At 40.5% G+C, this 18450-nt stretch overlaps 1 protein-coding gene across 1 annotated transcript; it reads left to right on the top strand.

Moving 5' to 3' along the window:
• Positions 1-925: 925 nt before the first annotated feature.
• Positions 926-17926, top strand: LOC121400608 (cytosolic 5'-nucleotidase 1A-like). Its single transcript, XM_041584036.1, has 6 exons — positions 926-1434; positions 12275-12442; positions 14361-14490; positions 15300-15422; positions 15848-16032; positions 16825-17926. Exons 2-6 carry the CDS (start codon positions 12329-12331, stop codon positions 17002-17004), a joined length of 732 nt encoding a protein of 243 aa, XP_041439970.1. The 5' UTR covers positions 926-1434; positions 12275-12328; the 3' UTR covers positions 17005-17926.
• Positions 17927-18450: the final 524 nt, after the last annotated feature.

The following is an 18450-nucleotide window of genomic DNA, read 5'->3' as shown; positions in this document are numbered from 1 at the left end:
GAAAGGATCACTCCGCCCCCAGCACAGCATCATGGAAGCAAGGCAGAAGATCCATTAGTAGTGTCAGAGGGTCATCTTCTTTGAGGGGAACTATTCCGGGTGCAGCAACTACTTGATACTGACACATTCCTATGATTTTTATAGGAACTTGTCAGTATCGCTTTAAGGGGTGATATGATACTTTGTAATGTATAAATATATAAGGGGATCATATAATAGTCTCTGTAATGCTTTATTTACAAGTAGGTCTTTCCAGCTGACAGAAGAAAGAGGTTCCGGCTAAATATTCGGAAGGGGTTTTTTTTACAGTGAGAGCGGTGAAGATGTGGAATTCTCTCCCTGAATCAGCTGTACAGGCTGATACATTAGATAGCTTTAAGAAGGGGTTGGATGGCTTTTTAGCAAGTGAGGTAATAAGGGTTATGGAAGATAGCTCATAGTCCAAGTTGATCCAGGGACTAGTCCGATTGCCATTTTTTTCCCCTCTGAGGCAAATTGAAAGGCTTCGATCAAAAGGGTTTTTCGCCTTCCTCTGGATCAACTGGCAGTTAGGCAGGTTATATATAGACTTAAAAGGTTGAACTTGATTGACGTGTGTCTTTTTTCAGCCTAACTTACTGTACTATATTATACCATGCTAGTGTGTCAAAGATTTGTTGTCTGACCCTGCTACATGTTTATTTTTCAATAAAATTATAAATAAAATTACTTTTTTCAGTTAATTTTTAGAAGTTTAAAGGTAACTTTACCTACTTGGCTTGAAATAGACCCTGCACAATGTTACACTTGTCAAAGTCAGCCTTAGTTGATAGTACAGGTATGGGACCTGATATCCAGAATGCTCGGGACCTGAGATTTTCCGGATAATGGATCTTTCTGTAATTTGGATCTTCATACCTTAACCTTTTACCTGCCAAGAACGTAGGTACTATGTTCTTGCAGGGAAAAGCCCTAACTGCCAAGCACGTAGTACCTACGTTCTTGGCTGTAAAGGGCTCCCCTCTGCATCTGCGGCGATTGCCGCTTCAGCAGAGGCTTCCATTAGTCTCCCCACCCCCTAGGCAACGAGCAGAGGGAGAGGAGGGGGAGGTCACGTGGGTCCTGCGACACGATCGTCGCAGGACCCGTCTACAGTTATGCAGACACGTGTCTGCTCCTTGTGCTGCCTCTCCTCTCCTCTGCTCCTCTCTGCATCTGCGGCGATTGCTGCTTCAGCAGAGGGATCTGTTACTCTCCCCACCCCCTAGGCAACGAGCAGAGGGAGAGGAGGGGGAGGTCACGTGGGTCCTGCGATCGTCGCAGGACCCATCTACAGTTATGCAGACACGTGTCTGCTCCTTGTGCGTCTCCTCTGCCTGTTCCAGCCAGCCTGCTGCTTGCACTCTGCTTTAGGACCCCAATTAGCTGCCCAGGACCCTGCTGGACATCAGAACTGTAAGTAGCATTTATTTTACAGTTATTCACACATTTACATACTAATTACATGCATGTACAAATACACAATACACATTTTACTAAGTTAGCTTTATTCTTTTTCTTTTCATGTTTTTTTTTTTTGTTGTTGCAATTTTGTATATGTCAGAATGTGTACTTTACAAAAATGTATGTTTTTGGGGGGTCTTGTGCTCTTAGGGGGTCTTGTGGCACAATATACAGTCACTGCTTTATGTTCACAGAAGGCGAAAAGACAATTTTCAGAAATGTCATAAAAACCGTTGCCTTAGCGTAACTTTGCAGTACGATAGTTTGGAGTAGAAAGACATAATTACCTATTTTGTATTCGTCAGAATGTGTACTTTCTAAAAATATATGGTTTTGGGGGTCTATGTGCTGTTAGGAGGGTATTGTGGCTCAATATGCTGTCACAGGCCATTCTTCACAGAAGGTGAAAAGACAGAGAAGAAAATTCAAATGCACTAATTTTATTTGGGGGTCCGCACATGCCAGCTGCTTTGGTATATCTATGCATATTGGGCATCAAACTGTTCAGTAGACCCGTGGCGTCAATATTTAGGGTGTTTTACAATTCTATATAAGAAATTAGGTGAGATAAATGCGGCCAATTGCAATATTTTTAAACAATTTTCAGAAATGTCATAAAAACCGCTGCCTTTAGCGTAGCTTTGCAGTAAGGTAGTTTGGAGTAGAAAGACATAATTACCCATTTTAGATTCGTCAGAATGTGTGCTTTCCAAACATATATGGTTTTGGGGGTCTATGTGCTGTTAGGAGGGTCTTTTGGCAAATAATACGCAGTCATGGGTCATTCTTCACAGAAGGTGAAAAGACAGCGGAGAAAATTCAAATACACAAATTTTTTGGGGGTCCGCACATGGCAGCTGCTTTGGTATATATATGCATATTGGGCATCAAACTGTTCAGTAGACCCTTGGCGTCAATATTTAGGGTGTTTTACAATTGTATGTTACAAATTGGGTGAGATAAATGTGACCAATTGCAATATTTTTAGACAATTTTCAGAAATGTCATAAAAACCGCTGCCTTTATCGAAGATTTGCAGTAAGGTAGTTTGGAGTAGAAAGACATAATTACCCATTTTAGATTCGTCAGAATGTGTACTTTCCAAACATATATGGTTTTGGGGGTCTATGTGCTGTTAGGAGGGTCTTTTGGCAAATAATACACAGTCACGTGTCATACTTCACAGAAGACGAAAAGACAGCGGAGAAAATTCAAATACACAAATTTTTGGGGGGTCCGCACATGCCAGCTGCTTTGGTATATCTATGCACATTAGGCATCAAACTGTTCAGTAGACCCTTGGCGTCAATATTTAGGGTGTTTTACAATTGTATGTTACAAATTGGGTGAGATAAATGCGACCAATTGCAATATTTTTAGACAGTTTTCAGAAATGTCATAAAAACCACTGCCTTTAGCGTAGCTTTGTAGTAAGGTAGTTTGGAGTAGAAAGACATAATTACCCATTTTAGATTCGTCAGAATGTGTACTTTCCAAAAATATATGGCTTTTAGGGGTTACCATAACTTTTTGTAGCTTTTATCCCATATAAAACTGGTAATGTTTGGAAATTAGTGTAAATGTAAGACATCAAATAAGTATGCAAAAGGTAGATTCTGGGGTCTTTACATGCCATGTACTTCGATAATCCTATGTACATTGGGCATCAAACTGTTCAGAGGACCCCAGGCTTTCATATTTGGGGTGATTTATCTTGATACCTAATAGTATGTATGAAATAAGGTGCTGCAGGTGGAAGTTTTGAGGTGATTTTTGGAAACGTCCCCAAAATTGGCAAATTTAGGAAAGATTTGCGGGGGAATGTGTACTTTCTGAAAATATATGGTTTTCTGGGGTGAAAGTACTTTTTTCTACCTTTGCCCACCCAAAAATGATGTAAATGTGTTGATTTTGCAGCACCTGAAATGATAGACCAAATGGGGGATCTTCCTTTTGAGGCCCCTATATGCGACGTGCTTAGGTACACCTATAAATATTGGGCATCAAACTGTTCAGCGGACCCTAGGCTTTCATGTTTGGGGTCATTTGTTTTGTTAACCAATAGTATGTTCGATATAAGATGCTGCAGGGTGGAAGTTTTGAGGTGATTTTTGGAAATGTCCCCAAAATTGCCAAATTTAGGAAAGATTTGCGGCTTGGTGCTTTGGGGTAGAAAGACATGCATACCCAATTTAGATTCGGGGGAATGTGTACTTTCTGAAAATATATGGTTTTCTGGGGTGAACCTACTGTTAGTGGAATGTTTGGCCTTGAAATCAGAAGTATGCCATTTTGTGGAGCGGTGCTTTGGAAATTTGCTAGTGTACTGCTTGTAGATTTTGATCTATATTAGTGAGAAATCTCAATAAAACTATATATATATTTGGTATTGTTGCGTTCAGGAGACATAGACCTTTCCAAATCTGCTGTGTTCTCGTACATAAAATAAATGATGTTTCTGATATATGTAATTGTACTATGTGAAACCTGATTTTTTTCATTTTATTAGGCACTTTGAAGCCTATATTTTTTTACAGAAGTTGAATTACACAAAAATTCTAGCATATTTCGAAAGCTCAGGTTGTCCTGAAAAAAAAACATATATTGTTTCCCTGGTTAAACTAAAACACCCCCCCAGGAAATGCTCTTAAAGTGAAAGAGTACAAAATGTTCAAAAATGGTCTGGCAATAGAAGTACCAAATCAGCCAAATTGTCTGGCAGCGAAAAGGTTAACCTATCCAGCTCTCCCACAGCTGCCTACATTGGGGTGATACTGGCATCCTCACATTAACCCAATTATAAAGAATGCTTCAGTCAACATGTCCCAAAACACTGTAGCAGGGCACATTGTTACCTGCGGTGAAAATGAGTTTGTATTAAGGTTCCAGCTCAGCATTGTACAAAAACTATGGGAAGGGCAGATTGCATTATATGCAGGGCAGCTTATTTTAGAGAAGCTGCTTACATATTTTTTAATTCACTTGGGAACACTAGGACAGTCATGTGAGCAGGAAGCACCACAAACAAAAAGCAGAAAAAATAAGAGTCTATATTTACAGGAATGTTAACTAATTTGAAGCAAGACTGTCCATGTCCTAATGTTTTTATTTATTTGAACAGGATAGCTGGATGCGTGCACAAGCAGCCAGAAACACAATTTTTGCATGACAAAAATCAGCATTCAGTGTACCATATAGATTTAAGACCTCAACCCCAAAATGATTGCCTAGAGTGCCTTGGTGTGTGCCATCTATTTTGCCTTGGTGTGTGCCATCTACAAGAAGGGGTAAAATAATTACCTCCATTTTATTTTATACTTACTCTGTACAGCAGGGGACTCATGAATGTGAAATATGGGTAAAAAGATAGTTTTTTACCCATGAGCCACATTCCTTGGGGAGCCACATTCCTTGGGGAGACACATATTGCCAATTAATGACTGCTTTGCTATTTGATAACTCTGTGTGAATTGCCAGTTTGCTGGAGGCTCTGTTAGGCAGAAACTTGTTTTCATGCCTCTAGAACTTATACAATTTAAAAACCTGCCCTAAGCCAATTGGGAACAACATCAAAAGGGCTGGTGAGCAATATGTTGCTATCAAGCCACTGGTTGGGAATCACTGCTCTAAAGACATGGAAGAGGGTGGTACTGTGTTTTTTAATAAAAAGATATTAAGAGCACCGTGATTTTTGGCGGGACTACCGCACTGCAGCACGACCTTCTCTAACAGTACAGGGACCATCTGTATTAGGCAAAAACCTGACAGGTCCAGTAAAGGGATAGAAACTAGCAGTAACGTAACTAGAGTCTTCCGGGCCGAAATAGTGGATTCAGTGCATCCCTAGTTATGACCTAAGTTTATTGGTCCATACAAAATCCTTGAAATTCTAAGTCTGTCAAGGTTTGTTTAGAGCTGCCAATGAATGAATACTGTGATTCACATTTCTTTAAGTTGCTCCAAGACACCAACTATAGGGTCCAGAGGCAGCCCTTTGGGGGTAACATAACATCCTGCCTATGATCTGGTGTTTTTATGTTTTTTCCATAAACGCTACTCTAAATGAGCAGACAGTTATGGTACTGGTTCACTTATATTGCTATCCCTGAATTTGCAAGTAGGTATGGCCTGTTTCCCCTGTACTATTTAATTTTTACATGATTTTCTAGTAGACTTAACCCTTTAAGTGCCACCAAATGTAGAATCTGCTCTCTACAGAACAGAGGGGTGGCTTTTAAACTTTAAACAACCAAAAAAATGCAGGGGCCTCATCGACACTTAGCATCTACACCTGCACTTCCTGTGGCCTCTATCATTGCCTCCTCCGGAGCCTGAACATTGATGGGGATCAGCATTGGGCCAAGCCGATTGGGCGACCTGGCCAGTCACCCCGCCACCCCCGACTGAGACTGTGTGTGCATGCGCATATCGCCGGAAGGGAGGGAGGCAGGAAAGAGTGATGGAGGGGAGGATGTAGGCAGGAGAGAGCGAAAGAGGGGGGGAGGGCGGCAGGAGAGATCGCCGGATGGGGGGGAGGCAGAGGAGAGAAGCGAACATGGACTAGAGGTTAGGCAGAAGACAGGTACCTGCCCAGTGCCCCCCTTTCGTTGCCTCTTCTGCCTACTACTAGTTCTGACTGTGATGGGGACTTCCTCCTGCTGCTGTGGCTCGCCTGCCTTGTTTTACACATTCACACTGACAAACAAATCCACCTTCTATACTAACACACACAATTTTCACTTACACACATACATTTTTGGGGGATTGTGATTAGTCTGGCACATTCACAGCGTTCACACATACATAACACGCAATTTGCCACACATATAATATATATGTTTTTGTGGAGTTTTTTCTGCATCATTTTTTTTTTTTGCACAAAAAGAAAATGTATTTTTATCTTTGCAAATACTATATTTGCTTTTGTATGTTATTTTGGTAATTGCATTTGTTTGCTTGTTTGTGCCCATAAAACTTATTTGGCTGAGTGAAACTATAAAACTGTGATTCCGACTGCTGAAACTAGGCAAAAAATTGCATTGATTTGATTGGTTTTATTGGATTTTATTTCATTCTGCATTGGTCTTAGTTGTTTTTGCCTATGAAAATTATTCATGCTATAGTTTCATTTTGGTGCCACTGCACACCACATTTTGGTAAATTTATCCATATTGTTCATTTTGGGATTTTTAACTTGGTACCTAATATGAGGGAGATAAGATGCTGGAAGCTTTGAGGCAATTTTCAGGTATCTCATCAAAAGCGACAAATTTGGGAAAGCATTTCCACCATTTTAGATTCGGCTGAATCTGTACTTTCCAAAAATATATGGTTTCGGGGGGGGGCACTTTGTGCTGTTAGGAGGGTCTTGTGGCACATAATATGCAGTCGGTTCACAGAAGGCAAATCAGCAGCGGAGAAAATACATATGAACTATTTTTATTTGGGGTCTGCACATGCCATCTGCTTTTGTTTATCTATCTATACTGGGCATCAAACTGTTCCGTAGACCCTTGGCGTCAATATTTAGGGTGTTTCCCAGTCGTATGTTAGAAATTGGGTGAGATAAATGTGGCCAATTGCAATATTTTTAGTTTATTTTCAAAAATGTCATGAAAACCACTGCCTTTAGCATAGCTTTTTCAGTATGGTAGTTTGGAGTAGAAAGACATAATTACCTATATTGGATTTGCCAGAATTTGTAATTTACAAAAATAAATGGCTTTGGGGGGGTCTTTGTGCTTTTGTGCGGTCTTGTGCCACGTAATTCGCAGTGAGGGGCTTTTGTTCACAGAAGGTGAATCGGCAGCCGAGAAAATTCATATGCACTATTTATATTTGGGGTCCGCACATGCCAGCTGCTTTGGTATATCTATGCATACTGGGCATCAAGCTCTTCAGTAGACCCTTGGTATCAATATTTAGGTTGTTTTACAATTGTATGTAAGAAATTGGGTGAGATAAATGCGGCCAATTGCAATATTTTTAGACGATTTTCTGAAATATAAAAACAGCTCCCTTTATCGCCAAATTTAGGAAATGTTTGCGGGTTGGTGCTTTGGATTAGAATGACATGCATACCCAATTTGGATTCGGGGGAATGTGTACTTTCAGAAAATATATGGTTTTCTGGGGTGAACGTACTATTTTCTACCTTTGCCCCCCCCCACAACTATGTAAAATTGATTTTGCAGTATCTGAAATAACAGACCATATGGGGGCCATCGTTTTGGGGCCCCTATATGCCACGTTCTTAGGTAAACCTACACATATTAGGCATAAAACTGTTCAAAGGACCACAGGCTTTCAAATTTGGGGTAATTTATCTTGATACCTAAAAGTATGTGTGGAAATACGATGCTGCAGGTGGAAATTTTGGAAATGTCACCAAAATCACCAATTCCAACAGAAGTGGAATTACACCAAAATTCTAGCATATTTTGAAAGCTAAGGTTCGGGGAGATTAGTTGTCCACGGTAGGGTAGATTTGTCGCTGGGTTACTAATCTCCCTGTCTGCCACCAGCCTAAGAAGTTGTGGGAGATAATGATGTCAGCCCATCCTTGCATATGGAGAGTGGACTCTACTGTCTACTGTCTTGAGGGAATACAGTCTATTATTGATGGTACAATGGAGTGCAAAAAGTAAACCCCCATCTATACTTAAAGGAACAGTAACACCAAAAACTGAAAGTGTTTTAAAGTAATGAAAATATCATGTAGTGTTGCCCTGCACTGGTAAAACTGATCTGTTTGCTTCAGAAACACTACTATAGTTCAAATAAACAAGCTGCTGTGTAGCAATGGCGGAAATTGAAAAATGGCTATATGGCACAGGTTGAATAGTTGATAACAGATAGCATTACGTTCTACAGAGTTTATCTGTTATCTGCTGTGTAACTTGAGTCTTTTCTCCTTTGAATGGCTGCTCCCATTGCTACACAGCAACTTATTTATATAAACAATAGTAGTGTTTCTGAAACAAACACAGCAGTTTTACCAGTGCAGGGCAACACTGTATTATATTTTTATTACTTTACGTTTTCCCTCAGTTGATTACATTTTTTTTTTAGTTCCTCAACACAAAGGGGCTGATTTATCAAGGGTCGAATTTCGAGGGTTAAAAAACCCTCTAATTCGACTCTCGAAGTAAAATCCTTCGAATTCGAATATCGAATTTGAAGGATTTTAGCACAAAAGCTTCAATCGAACAATCGAATAAAAATCGTTAGATCGAACAATGAAATCGTTCGAATCGAATGATTTGAACTATTTTGATCGATCGATCGAAGGATTTTTATTCGACCAAAAAAAACTTGGGGGAAGGCTGGGGAAGGTCCGAATAGGCTAACATTGGACTTTGGTAGCTTTAATTTGGCGAAGTATGAAGTCAAAGTTTTTTTTTAAGAGATAGTACTTCGATTATCGAATGGTCGAACGATTTTTACTTCTAATCGTTTGAATCATTCAATTCGATCGAATTTGACCAATTCGATGGTCGAAGTACCCAAAAAATTACTTTGAAATTCGAATATTTTTTAATTCAAACTATTCACTCAAGCTTAGTAAATCAGCCCCATAAAATCTGCAGATCTTTCTTAACACATGAAGATCCCCCTTTCTTCAGCTTAGATTGAGATTGTGACATGGCACTATCTTTCTTACCTGTGAATGACATAAACCAGTAGCTATAGCAATACCTTGCGCTTGGCAAGGCCACAGCTGGAACTGCATGTAGGTAACTGCAATAAACGCGATGGGACAACTTTAGATAACTCACATGCTGCAGCATGCACACTCTGCATTCAGAAGGAACTGCAGCCACAGCTTAGGGACACAAGGGTCTAAACTAGGGGAAAGCGTCAAAAGAGGTACGTGCCTGGTGCCCCTCTGCCTTTGCATCTTAGGCGCGTGCCTCTTCTGCCTACCCCTAGTTCCGACCCTGCCTGACACACCCAGGCCCGGAAGGCCCTGGCCTAGAGCGACAGAAATTCAGGGGCGGCATGCCGCTCAGCCGCATTCAAGTAAATTGTTTCCCTTCCACATCATCTCTGCGTCGTCCTCCCCGTCTCGTTGCGCCTGCATGTATATGCGCATGCGCATATACGCGCAGATGCAAGGAGACTGGGAGAATGACGCAAAAGGGGAGGACGACACTGAGGGGAAGGAGAGGGAAGGGGAGGACGATGCGGGAGGGGAAGACAGAGAGTGCGATGCATACGGGTCGATGAATGGAGACGGCCTTGGGGCGCCCCATTTGTAAATTCAGGCCTGGACACACCTACATCACGCAAGAGTGTGGGGAAACATCTATGCTGTGCTGACATCTCTCACTGGAGCACTGACACAATCCAACTTCAGGAGTGCTGGCAACATTCAAGGTCAGGAGAGCTAGCAGAATTGATAACTTGGGGGAGCTGAAAAGGAATGTTGTAACATACTGTGCCTAGCTCCAACGGTCCACAACCTCGCAATCAGCTATTGGCTAACCAAGGCCATTGTGGTATTTCCAGTAATTTGAGCAGCACTTCTGCAAAAAGGGGCCCCACCAGACAGGCTGGCGTTATGCTGACACTCTGGAATTTAAGTAACAGAGTGATGATCTTTTGTTTGTATGGCCTAGTATAAGCTATATGAGTGACCATTGTCCACAGTAGACCATTAGCCCTTATAGTCCATCCTGCCTTGGGCCCTATAGCGTTATGGCGTCATAGAGGGCGGGGGTGACAAATATCAACCCTCTGACACTAGCCATTCGTCCATCTTAGGATTTAGACCGTTCCAGATATATTTTATAATAACAGGGTTACTTCTTGGGCCACTTCCCTGGGCAACCCATCCCGCAGTATCTTCCCACAGTGCCTGAGCCCCAATGTGCCTAAACAGTATCCATGTCTGCAGGGATGGACTGGGGGCCCACTGGGGCTGCTGCCTCAGGGGCCTCCCTCCGGCCATCCGCCCCTGTTGGAGTCTCCTTTGTGCCCCCCGCCCTTGCCAAAACCTGCCTCCAGCCGCCTGCCCCCTCCCTTGCGCATGCGCGTACCTGTCTTCTTCTAGAGTCCGGGGCAGGAGAGGGAAGTCCGGCAGCAGTGGCAGATTTGGGCAGGGAGCAGGTCTGCGTGGCAGGGCCGACTAGAGCTGGGGCCCACTGGGTTTTCTCCCTGTGTCCCGCTGGCCCAGTCTGACCCTGCATGTCCTGCAGCCTGGACTGGAATTGCTACCAGTGAATACTCCATGTGCATGCATACAATTTTACAGAATGCTCAGATCTTTCATACAGGGCATATGCAGGATTGGGCCTGATCCAAATCTTTAAAAAGCTGAATCCTAAAATGTATGCTGGAATCAGTGCTTCCCAAGACTGTAGATACTTAGTCAGAAGAGAACTAATAAGGTAATTTACAAACACAGTGCATTGAGCAAAGTGTCATATTCAGATGCAAATTGGTATTTCCCCCAGGATTGCAGCTAAATGGTGGGTCCATAAGGAGCTTCACTCCCAATTGGCAATTGACCTAATGTGTTAAAATGAATAGAATTGTGTGCGCGCTTGTTTGCAAATCAGGTGCAATTTGTGGAACGTCCAGTGCACAATATTACATTGCTATTAGCATGTGATTCTTTTGATCAAATTTTGCTGTTCCTATTCATAGAACCCACTATTGGAACCCTGGAATTCATTTGGATTTTGCCATGGAAATGTGAAATATGCATTTCTGTGCCAAAATATGCTTAATCTGTGCAAAAATGGGCTGATGGTGTGCCTGTCACTGCACACTGATATCAAGGCAGAACAAAGCGGATCAGTGTTTTTGCCTCCAGTATACACTGGCAAAGAAAATGCCAGGTGTGATGTGGCACTAATAGGAAAACATTACGGAGTACAGTTCTGTCTAGGGCCATATTTTCTATTTAGGCACTTATATAGGAGGTTCCATACCTAGGGGGCATGTTGCCTGTACAGGAATAAAATGATTTGGCAAAAGTTTGCAAGTCATTAGCTCTCTGCCAGACATTTGCTACAAAATCCAAAGGTAGAGCTGAGGGAGTACCCTCTCAAGTCCAATCAGCACACGTGCAATAGTCTATGTGCACACAACAGACTGAACTGAGAGGGGGTGAGTGAGGGGAGGAGTGCCTATAGCAGGATATATGTGCCCTATGTTTGTGTGTAAGCACAGTGCCAATGAGCCAAAGGGTTAGAATTTATTACTTAAAATGGCAGTGTTTAATTATGAGATAGTCAAATAGAAAGCACAGATATGAAATCCATTATCAGGAAACCTGTAATCCAGGAAAGTACTGAATTACCCAAAGCTCTGAATCTCCTATAGCTTCCATTTGAATCAAATAATCCAACATTTTCAAAAATGATTTCCTTTTGCTCTGTAATAATAAAACACTATGTTGTACTCAATCCTAACTAACAGTGCTATTGCAGTGCAGATTACGGAAATATCCCTTTCAAAGAAAAGCCCAGGTTCTAAGCAGAACCTGCTGGATAACAGGTCCCATACCTGCATCATTAAAAACACATTTTCATTAAAATGTATTATTTATATAAAACAGTATTAATATAGGCTAATTTAGGCAATATGATTTTATAGAGACCTTCAGAATTAGGGTCCTATGTTTAATTGCACCCATTGAACTATATGGAATGAGTTATGTATAGTCTATGTAAAGTGTAGTGGAGCATGTTGGAACTATATACAGTAAATAAAAGATAATAATCCTAATGTTCAGGGGTAAAGTTTGCTTTTAATGATCAGTTGTTTGCCATCTTCTTTTCAGCCTAAGACTCACAATGCAATAACAATAGCAGTATCCTCCAGAGCACTTTTTCTAATGGAAGAAGAGCAAAAGATTTACCAAGAAAAGGGTCTGGAGGAATATGTTCGGTATCAGCTAGAACATGAAAACGAGCCTTTCAAGCCTGGAGCTGCATTTCCGTTTGTAAAGGTAAGTTCCACACTAACTGCCTTTACAAGTCAGCAATAATTAAATCTCTCAGCAAATAATTTAAACTCTGTTGTTGCAGAAACAGAACTGTTCCTCTTTTTTTAGGGCATCCACCTAATTGCAGGTATATGAATACCTGGTCAGTCCTAATGTTCAGGGATGCCTGAAGCAACATGAAAAAGCCATGCAGCTGCGTTCAACATTCCCTTTTTACTTATTCTCCTTCTCAAATCTGGGCAGGGTGGAGATTGCAACTGTATTTTTTTTACAGCTGAACTTCCTGATCAGTTGTAAAAAAAAATGATGCCCAAGGAAAGGCTCTCATCCCATCTTGACACATGGCAGAAGGACAATGTATCTCAATATTAGTTCCAGGGATGCATCTGGTCTCCAAGGCCTACCTCTCCCACAAGGCTACAAATTACTATCCCTACTGGCATACTATTCTAAAGCTTCTAGCAAGGAGGCCTCCAATATGATGGATGCAGGGGTGGGCAGAATCACTTTAAAGCTTAAACATAGCAAATCCTAAACTAGGAAATGAAGTCTATGAAAGCAATTCCAACGTTCATAAAGATCAATTTAGAATTAAGGAAACAGTATGCTTACACAGCCTATGTAACCAATATCATTTTCATTCTCTGAAAGTTATCAAAAAATAAACCGACTATAAGGTATGCTAGTATATAATGGGACATTGCTGCTGGCTAATGGTCCAAATTTTATTGATTTGAGGAACAAAAAAGTAAATCCCTCACCATAGTGTTTACTAGAGCCTAGGGAATAGTACTGCTTTAGTAGCCTATTACCTGGGGGGCATTGTGAGATTTGGAATTATCACAGTCTTTGAACAGCTGAGCTTTACTTTGTATTCACAGTGCTTGTTTCAGAACTGCAATAACAATATATCTGCTCCTGTAGAGATGTTAGGTCTGAATAATGTTTTGATTATATATTTGTTCCTGCCTGTTGGTCCACCCAGTGTATTTGCGATGTTGCATATAACAATTGAGATTCATTTCAGATCCTGTGAATTCTACATCAGGGGCAACACAGTTCTTATATCAATGGGTATTGAAAGTGGATGATGGTGTTATAATTAATACAGCTACAAAAGAATATGTTGCCTACCTAGTTATGATTTAATAATGGCATATATGTTTGGTAGGGTTATATTAATAATGGCCTTAGTCAGGGGAGTAAATACAGAGGAAGCATAGGGGACCACACAAAGCCCTAATTATTATTTTAAATACAGGACAACTACTGGATATTTTGGGGGTCCCTAAAATTATTTTGCTATGGGGCCCAGTAACATCTAGTTACGCCACTGCCCTTAGTGCACAGTAACTACTCAGGAACATCTTATACCTTCAGATTCACTATCTTGGCTTAATTACCCTAGTAACCAGTTTAAAAGTCAGAATGGAAAATAAATAAGGGGTCCAACTACAGTATAAAAATCGAGATTGTAAGTTCTTTTGGGCAGGGTCCTATATACCCGTTGTATAGGTTGCTAGTTGCATTGTGTATGAAATCTGTATGTTTAATTATATACCCATTTATTGACAGTGCTACGCAATATGAAAGATTCAAACTTCATGCAAAACTATAAAAAAAATGAAGGTCATTTGAAAAATGGTTTAGAAATACTCCAACATACGTGAGGTTCATTTAAAGGTAAAACAGGGGTAGTAATCTGATGCAAGGTGAATTTCCAACTCCTATGAGTTTAAGGTGAACTCATTTGATTTCCTTTAGAGTGACCAATGGAGGTAAAAGGGAGTTGCAATGTTTTTTTTTAGTACATCAGTATGGTGTCTACTGCTGATGTTAAGAATGATGTCTCAATCAAGGAATCAATTAAAATCAGTATTTGACTACATTTAAAAAAACAAAATGTTTTTTTCTGTTCTAGGCTCTGGAATCAGTTAACAGTCAACTTCGCCAGCTATGTCCAGACAGTGAAGATCTTTTTGATATTGTCCTCATGACTAATAACCATGCTCAAGTTGGAGTACGGCTCATCAATACCATAAATCATTACAGTACGTTTCTATAAGCATACACAAGCTACTCATTAAGTATGTGGTGATAAAAGTCTTTGCTAAAGCTGTCAGCATGCTGTGACACACAAGGGCTGGTTCCCTCCGATGTAAGGGTTGCTAGCAATGACACAAGGCTCTTTATCTGATCAGTGAGAACAGGAATGCTACTGCTATGCAACTCACAATACAATAGCTGTACCTCAGTAACTACACTACTTTCAGACAAACTACAGATTTAATATATCTACCAGAACTATCTACATGAAGTATGTAAGTTTCCCTTGTACTCTGTGTCATTTACCACTAGGTATTCTTTTCCTCCCGCATTCCAAAAATATACCAGCAGGTTAGGGTTATGGATAATCTCTGTAAACCACTGTGTAACATGTCAGTGCTATATAAGTAAAGGATAATAGTATTATTTCTTAGATAAAATAATGGCTGTACTTTAGGTATGGGATCTGTTATCTGGAAATCTGTTATTTTTTTTTAGTTATTACTTTTTTCTTTGTAATGATAACAGTAGCTTGTACTTGATCTCAGCTAAGATATAATTAATTCTTATAGGAGTCAAAACCATCTTATAAGTTTATTTAATGTTTAAATTATTTTTTGTAATCTTATAGCATGGAGATCCATATTACAGAAAGACCCATCATACTGATAACTCCTAAGCATTCTGTAGAACAGGTCCCATATCTGTATTACAATTTGAACAAAAAGACTCCATGAGGTTATTCTGCATTATTAAATGACTTTCTGCAATTTATTGTGAGGATATTGGCATCATGTTCCATCTTCTGCCTTAGACCTCTTCATTGAGTGTTTCTGTATGACTGGAGGCAACAGTCTAATTGAATACCTGAAAGCTTACCACACCAACCTGTACCTCTCATCTGATGGCCAGAAAGTGCAAGAAGCTATAGAAGAAGGTAAAGGAATTCCTACTTTGTAAATGTAATTTATAACATTTTGGGTGTTATTTATTAAAGTCCAATTTTTTCTAGGTACAAATAATAATAATTCCACTGGAGAGCTGGTTACAATGCAGTGTTGTGTTTTATTGAAGATGCATAAGCACTACATGTTTCGTACCTCTAGGGTCCTTCCTCTGGAGGACCCTCCTCCAATTGAATTCTGGTAAACATCATTCAAGATTCTGAATTTAATCTCATTGAAGAACACACTTGTATATATAATTCTTCCATCTACTTTGGAGATAGGGTATGCAACTGGATAGGTTTTTAGCATCTCTACATCACCTTTGATGTTAATGTTGTTTGGTAAAAAATAACGAAGTCTTGTAAGCTTAACTAATAAAGAACCAGATAACCCACCCTTCTTATACTCCATGTAGGTATAGCAGCAGCAACCATTTTTAGCCCAAGTCACAATGTGTCTGTTCATGAAGAACAACTACGTGTAGCCTTTGATGGAGATGCTGTCTTGTTTTCTGATGAGTCAGAACAAATTGTAAAGGAGCATGGGCTGGAAATGTTTTTTGAACACGAGAAAACTTATGAGAACAAGCCTCTGGCACAGGTAACTGCTTTGAACAACCATATTCCATGTAACTGCTCTTAGATTCATTCTCTGTTGTGGCCGAAATACACTGTATATTCATTTCTAAACTATTTTGCTTATGTAGAGGATCTAATTGTTTACATATACCTACTTATTTTATGGCTATTCCCATAGTTTCCTGTAGAATAGTAATTCTTATATTGCTGTAGACTCTACAGTCCTGCTTTTGGATATTGGATATTTTAAATTAAAGTTGATGAATGTTTGGGGTCACCCAAATGTTAACACTTTAGGGTTATGAATAGAACAGTACTCATTATTTCTAATGGGAGTAGATTTGGATCAACTAAAAAATACCATATGCAGCAACATTTAAATAAAAAGATTAAAACAGAATGTTTTGAGAACTAAAAATCTAAAACTTTCTAATATGCAAGGCTTAAGCTGGCCATAGACACAAAGCTCCGATCGTACAAATCGAGGATTTGTACGATTTTCGACCGCTTGTGGAGAGTCCCGACATTTTCCGTCCGGCGGAGATCGGTCTATTGGTCGATCGGACAGGTTAGAAAATTTCTGTTGGCTGCCGATAATATCTCTGATTCGAACGATCGGATCTTTGCACCTATGGCCAGCTTAAATCTAAAATTCGATTGAACACTGCAGAGTTTCTGGAGGCTTCAAACAGCTAGAACAAATGGAAAAGGTGATCACAAAGGGCAGGACCCCTGAATTTAGCTTTCCTTCCAATTTGCCTGTGCAGAAAACCCCACATGCTCAGCTTTTGAACGTATTGTTTTTCTTTTTCAGGGACCTTTGAAGGGTTTCCTGGAAGCTCTGGGGAGGTTACAAAAGAAATTTTATTCCAAGGGAATGAGGATGAACTGCCCTATTCGCACTTATTTAGTTACTGCACGTAGTGCTGCCAGTTCTGGTGGACGGGCCCGAAAAACACTACGTAGCTGGGGACTTGAGACTGATGAAGCATAATTCTTGGCTGGAGCCCAAAAAGGACCTCTCCTTGAAAAGATTCGCCCACACATATTTTTTGATGACCAGATGTTTCATGTTGAGGGAGCTACGGAGATGGGCACCGTAGCAGCTCATGTACCATACGGTGTAGCACAAAGACATAAATACAAAATTTCTCAAAACAGCAAGTAATACATCCTTTGGCAACTGCAGCCATGCACTGTGCACAGGATATTACCACAATACATATTTATTTGTGTTCTTTGGGTTTAATGGAAAGCCCAGAATTGTTTACAATGCTCCTTGTTCTTTATTAGAACCACATGGGGCATAATAAAAATACTATAAAGTGACTTTTTTGTGATGAGTGCCCATGCACATTCACTATTGATGCCTACTTTGCATAATGACATGTTTGCAACCAGTGACAGAGAATGTTATCCTTGTCTGTTAACCATAAAATAAGAATCACAGATTTATTATGTTCCATATACACAAAGATTGTGACATTTATTTATACTGGATGCTGGAAACATTTGCTTCTCAGAGTAGGGAAGAGGGTGAAATTTGTGACTGGGGAGGTCAATGCAGACCCAGACTCACTCCCTGCTCCAGCCCCCCCCCCCAATTGAGAAAGTATGGTGCATGGGGGAGGTAGTAGTTGGCAACTGCGGTGTGGGGGCCAAAAACTGTCTGGAGGCCCTAAGATGGCAGCCCCAGTGGGCCCCAAACACCCCAGTCCAACACTGGGGGAACCCATCAGTAGATGACTTTCCATCAGAGAGTCTAAGCCTCTCAAAACCTTCATTCTCTTTCTGTGTCTCAGAGTGATAACATCAAAATATATGTTATGATATATAATTTCTGGAAAACAGTACTTGAAATTACAGAAAACCAAAGAGAACCAAATAATCGTTTCAACCAATGGTATTGTGAGAGGGAAAAAACACAGGCAACTTATGACTGCATATAGATAACAATGCAATCATCAGGCATCCAACCGTGGGTACAGTTCTCGACAGCATAGAAAAATATGGTTCAGAAATACCAAGTACAACCAAGAGAACATGAGCCACCTAAGACTCAATTTTAGTGATACATAATAATAATATTATATGTAGGGACCCTGAGATTTGGGTTAAATTACTCAGGCAGTTCCCCTTTAGTATTTGGACACCTAAGGGTCCTTTAGTTAACTCAGACAGCTATGTCCCGTGGTATTTGAACCACTAGAGCAGGGACTACAGTGGGTAAGTTGAGGACCAGATAGGGCGCCAAGACCCAAGACCCCAGGCTGAATACAGTGGGTGAGGTGAGGACCAAGTCCGGTGCCAAGATACAAGACCCCAGGCTGTATCAACCAGCCTTAGTGCTCAACCAGAGGGATAGTGCCCAGTGAGAGTGGTAACTATTCCCCAAGTCTATTGTTGCTGTAACTTTGATATATATTCCCCTGGAGGGAAT

Source organism: Xenopus laevis, chromosome 2S, assembly GCF_017654675.1.
Source record: "Xenopus laevis strain J_2021 chromosome 2S, Xenopus_laevis_v10.1, whole genome shotgun sequence".
In the NCBI taxonomy this organism is placed as follows: domain Eukaryota; kingdom Metazoa; phylum Chordata; class Amphibia; order Anura; family Pipidae; genus Xenopus; species Xenopus laevis.
The sequence above is the reverse complement of the archived record's forward strand: the minus strand, read 5'-3'. Positions and strand labels throughout refer to the sequence as shown.

What these genes read in the sequence shown, in the direction of transcription:
- LOC121400608 (XM_041584036.1), top strand. Translation starts at nt 12,329, where the DNA reads ATGGAAGAAGAGCAAAAGATTTACCAAGAAAAGGGTCTGGAGGAATAT. An exon ending in CTGCATTTCCGTTTGTAAAG is followed by an intron (nt 12,443 to 14,360) that starts GTAAGTTCCACA and finishes TTTCTGTTCTAG; the next exon opens with GCTCTGGAATCAGTTAACAG. An exon ending in GCAAGAAGCTATAGAAGAAG is followed by an intron (nt 15,423 to 15,847) that starts GTAAAGGAATTC and finishes TACTCCATGTAG; the next exon opens with GTATAGCAGCAGCAACCATT.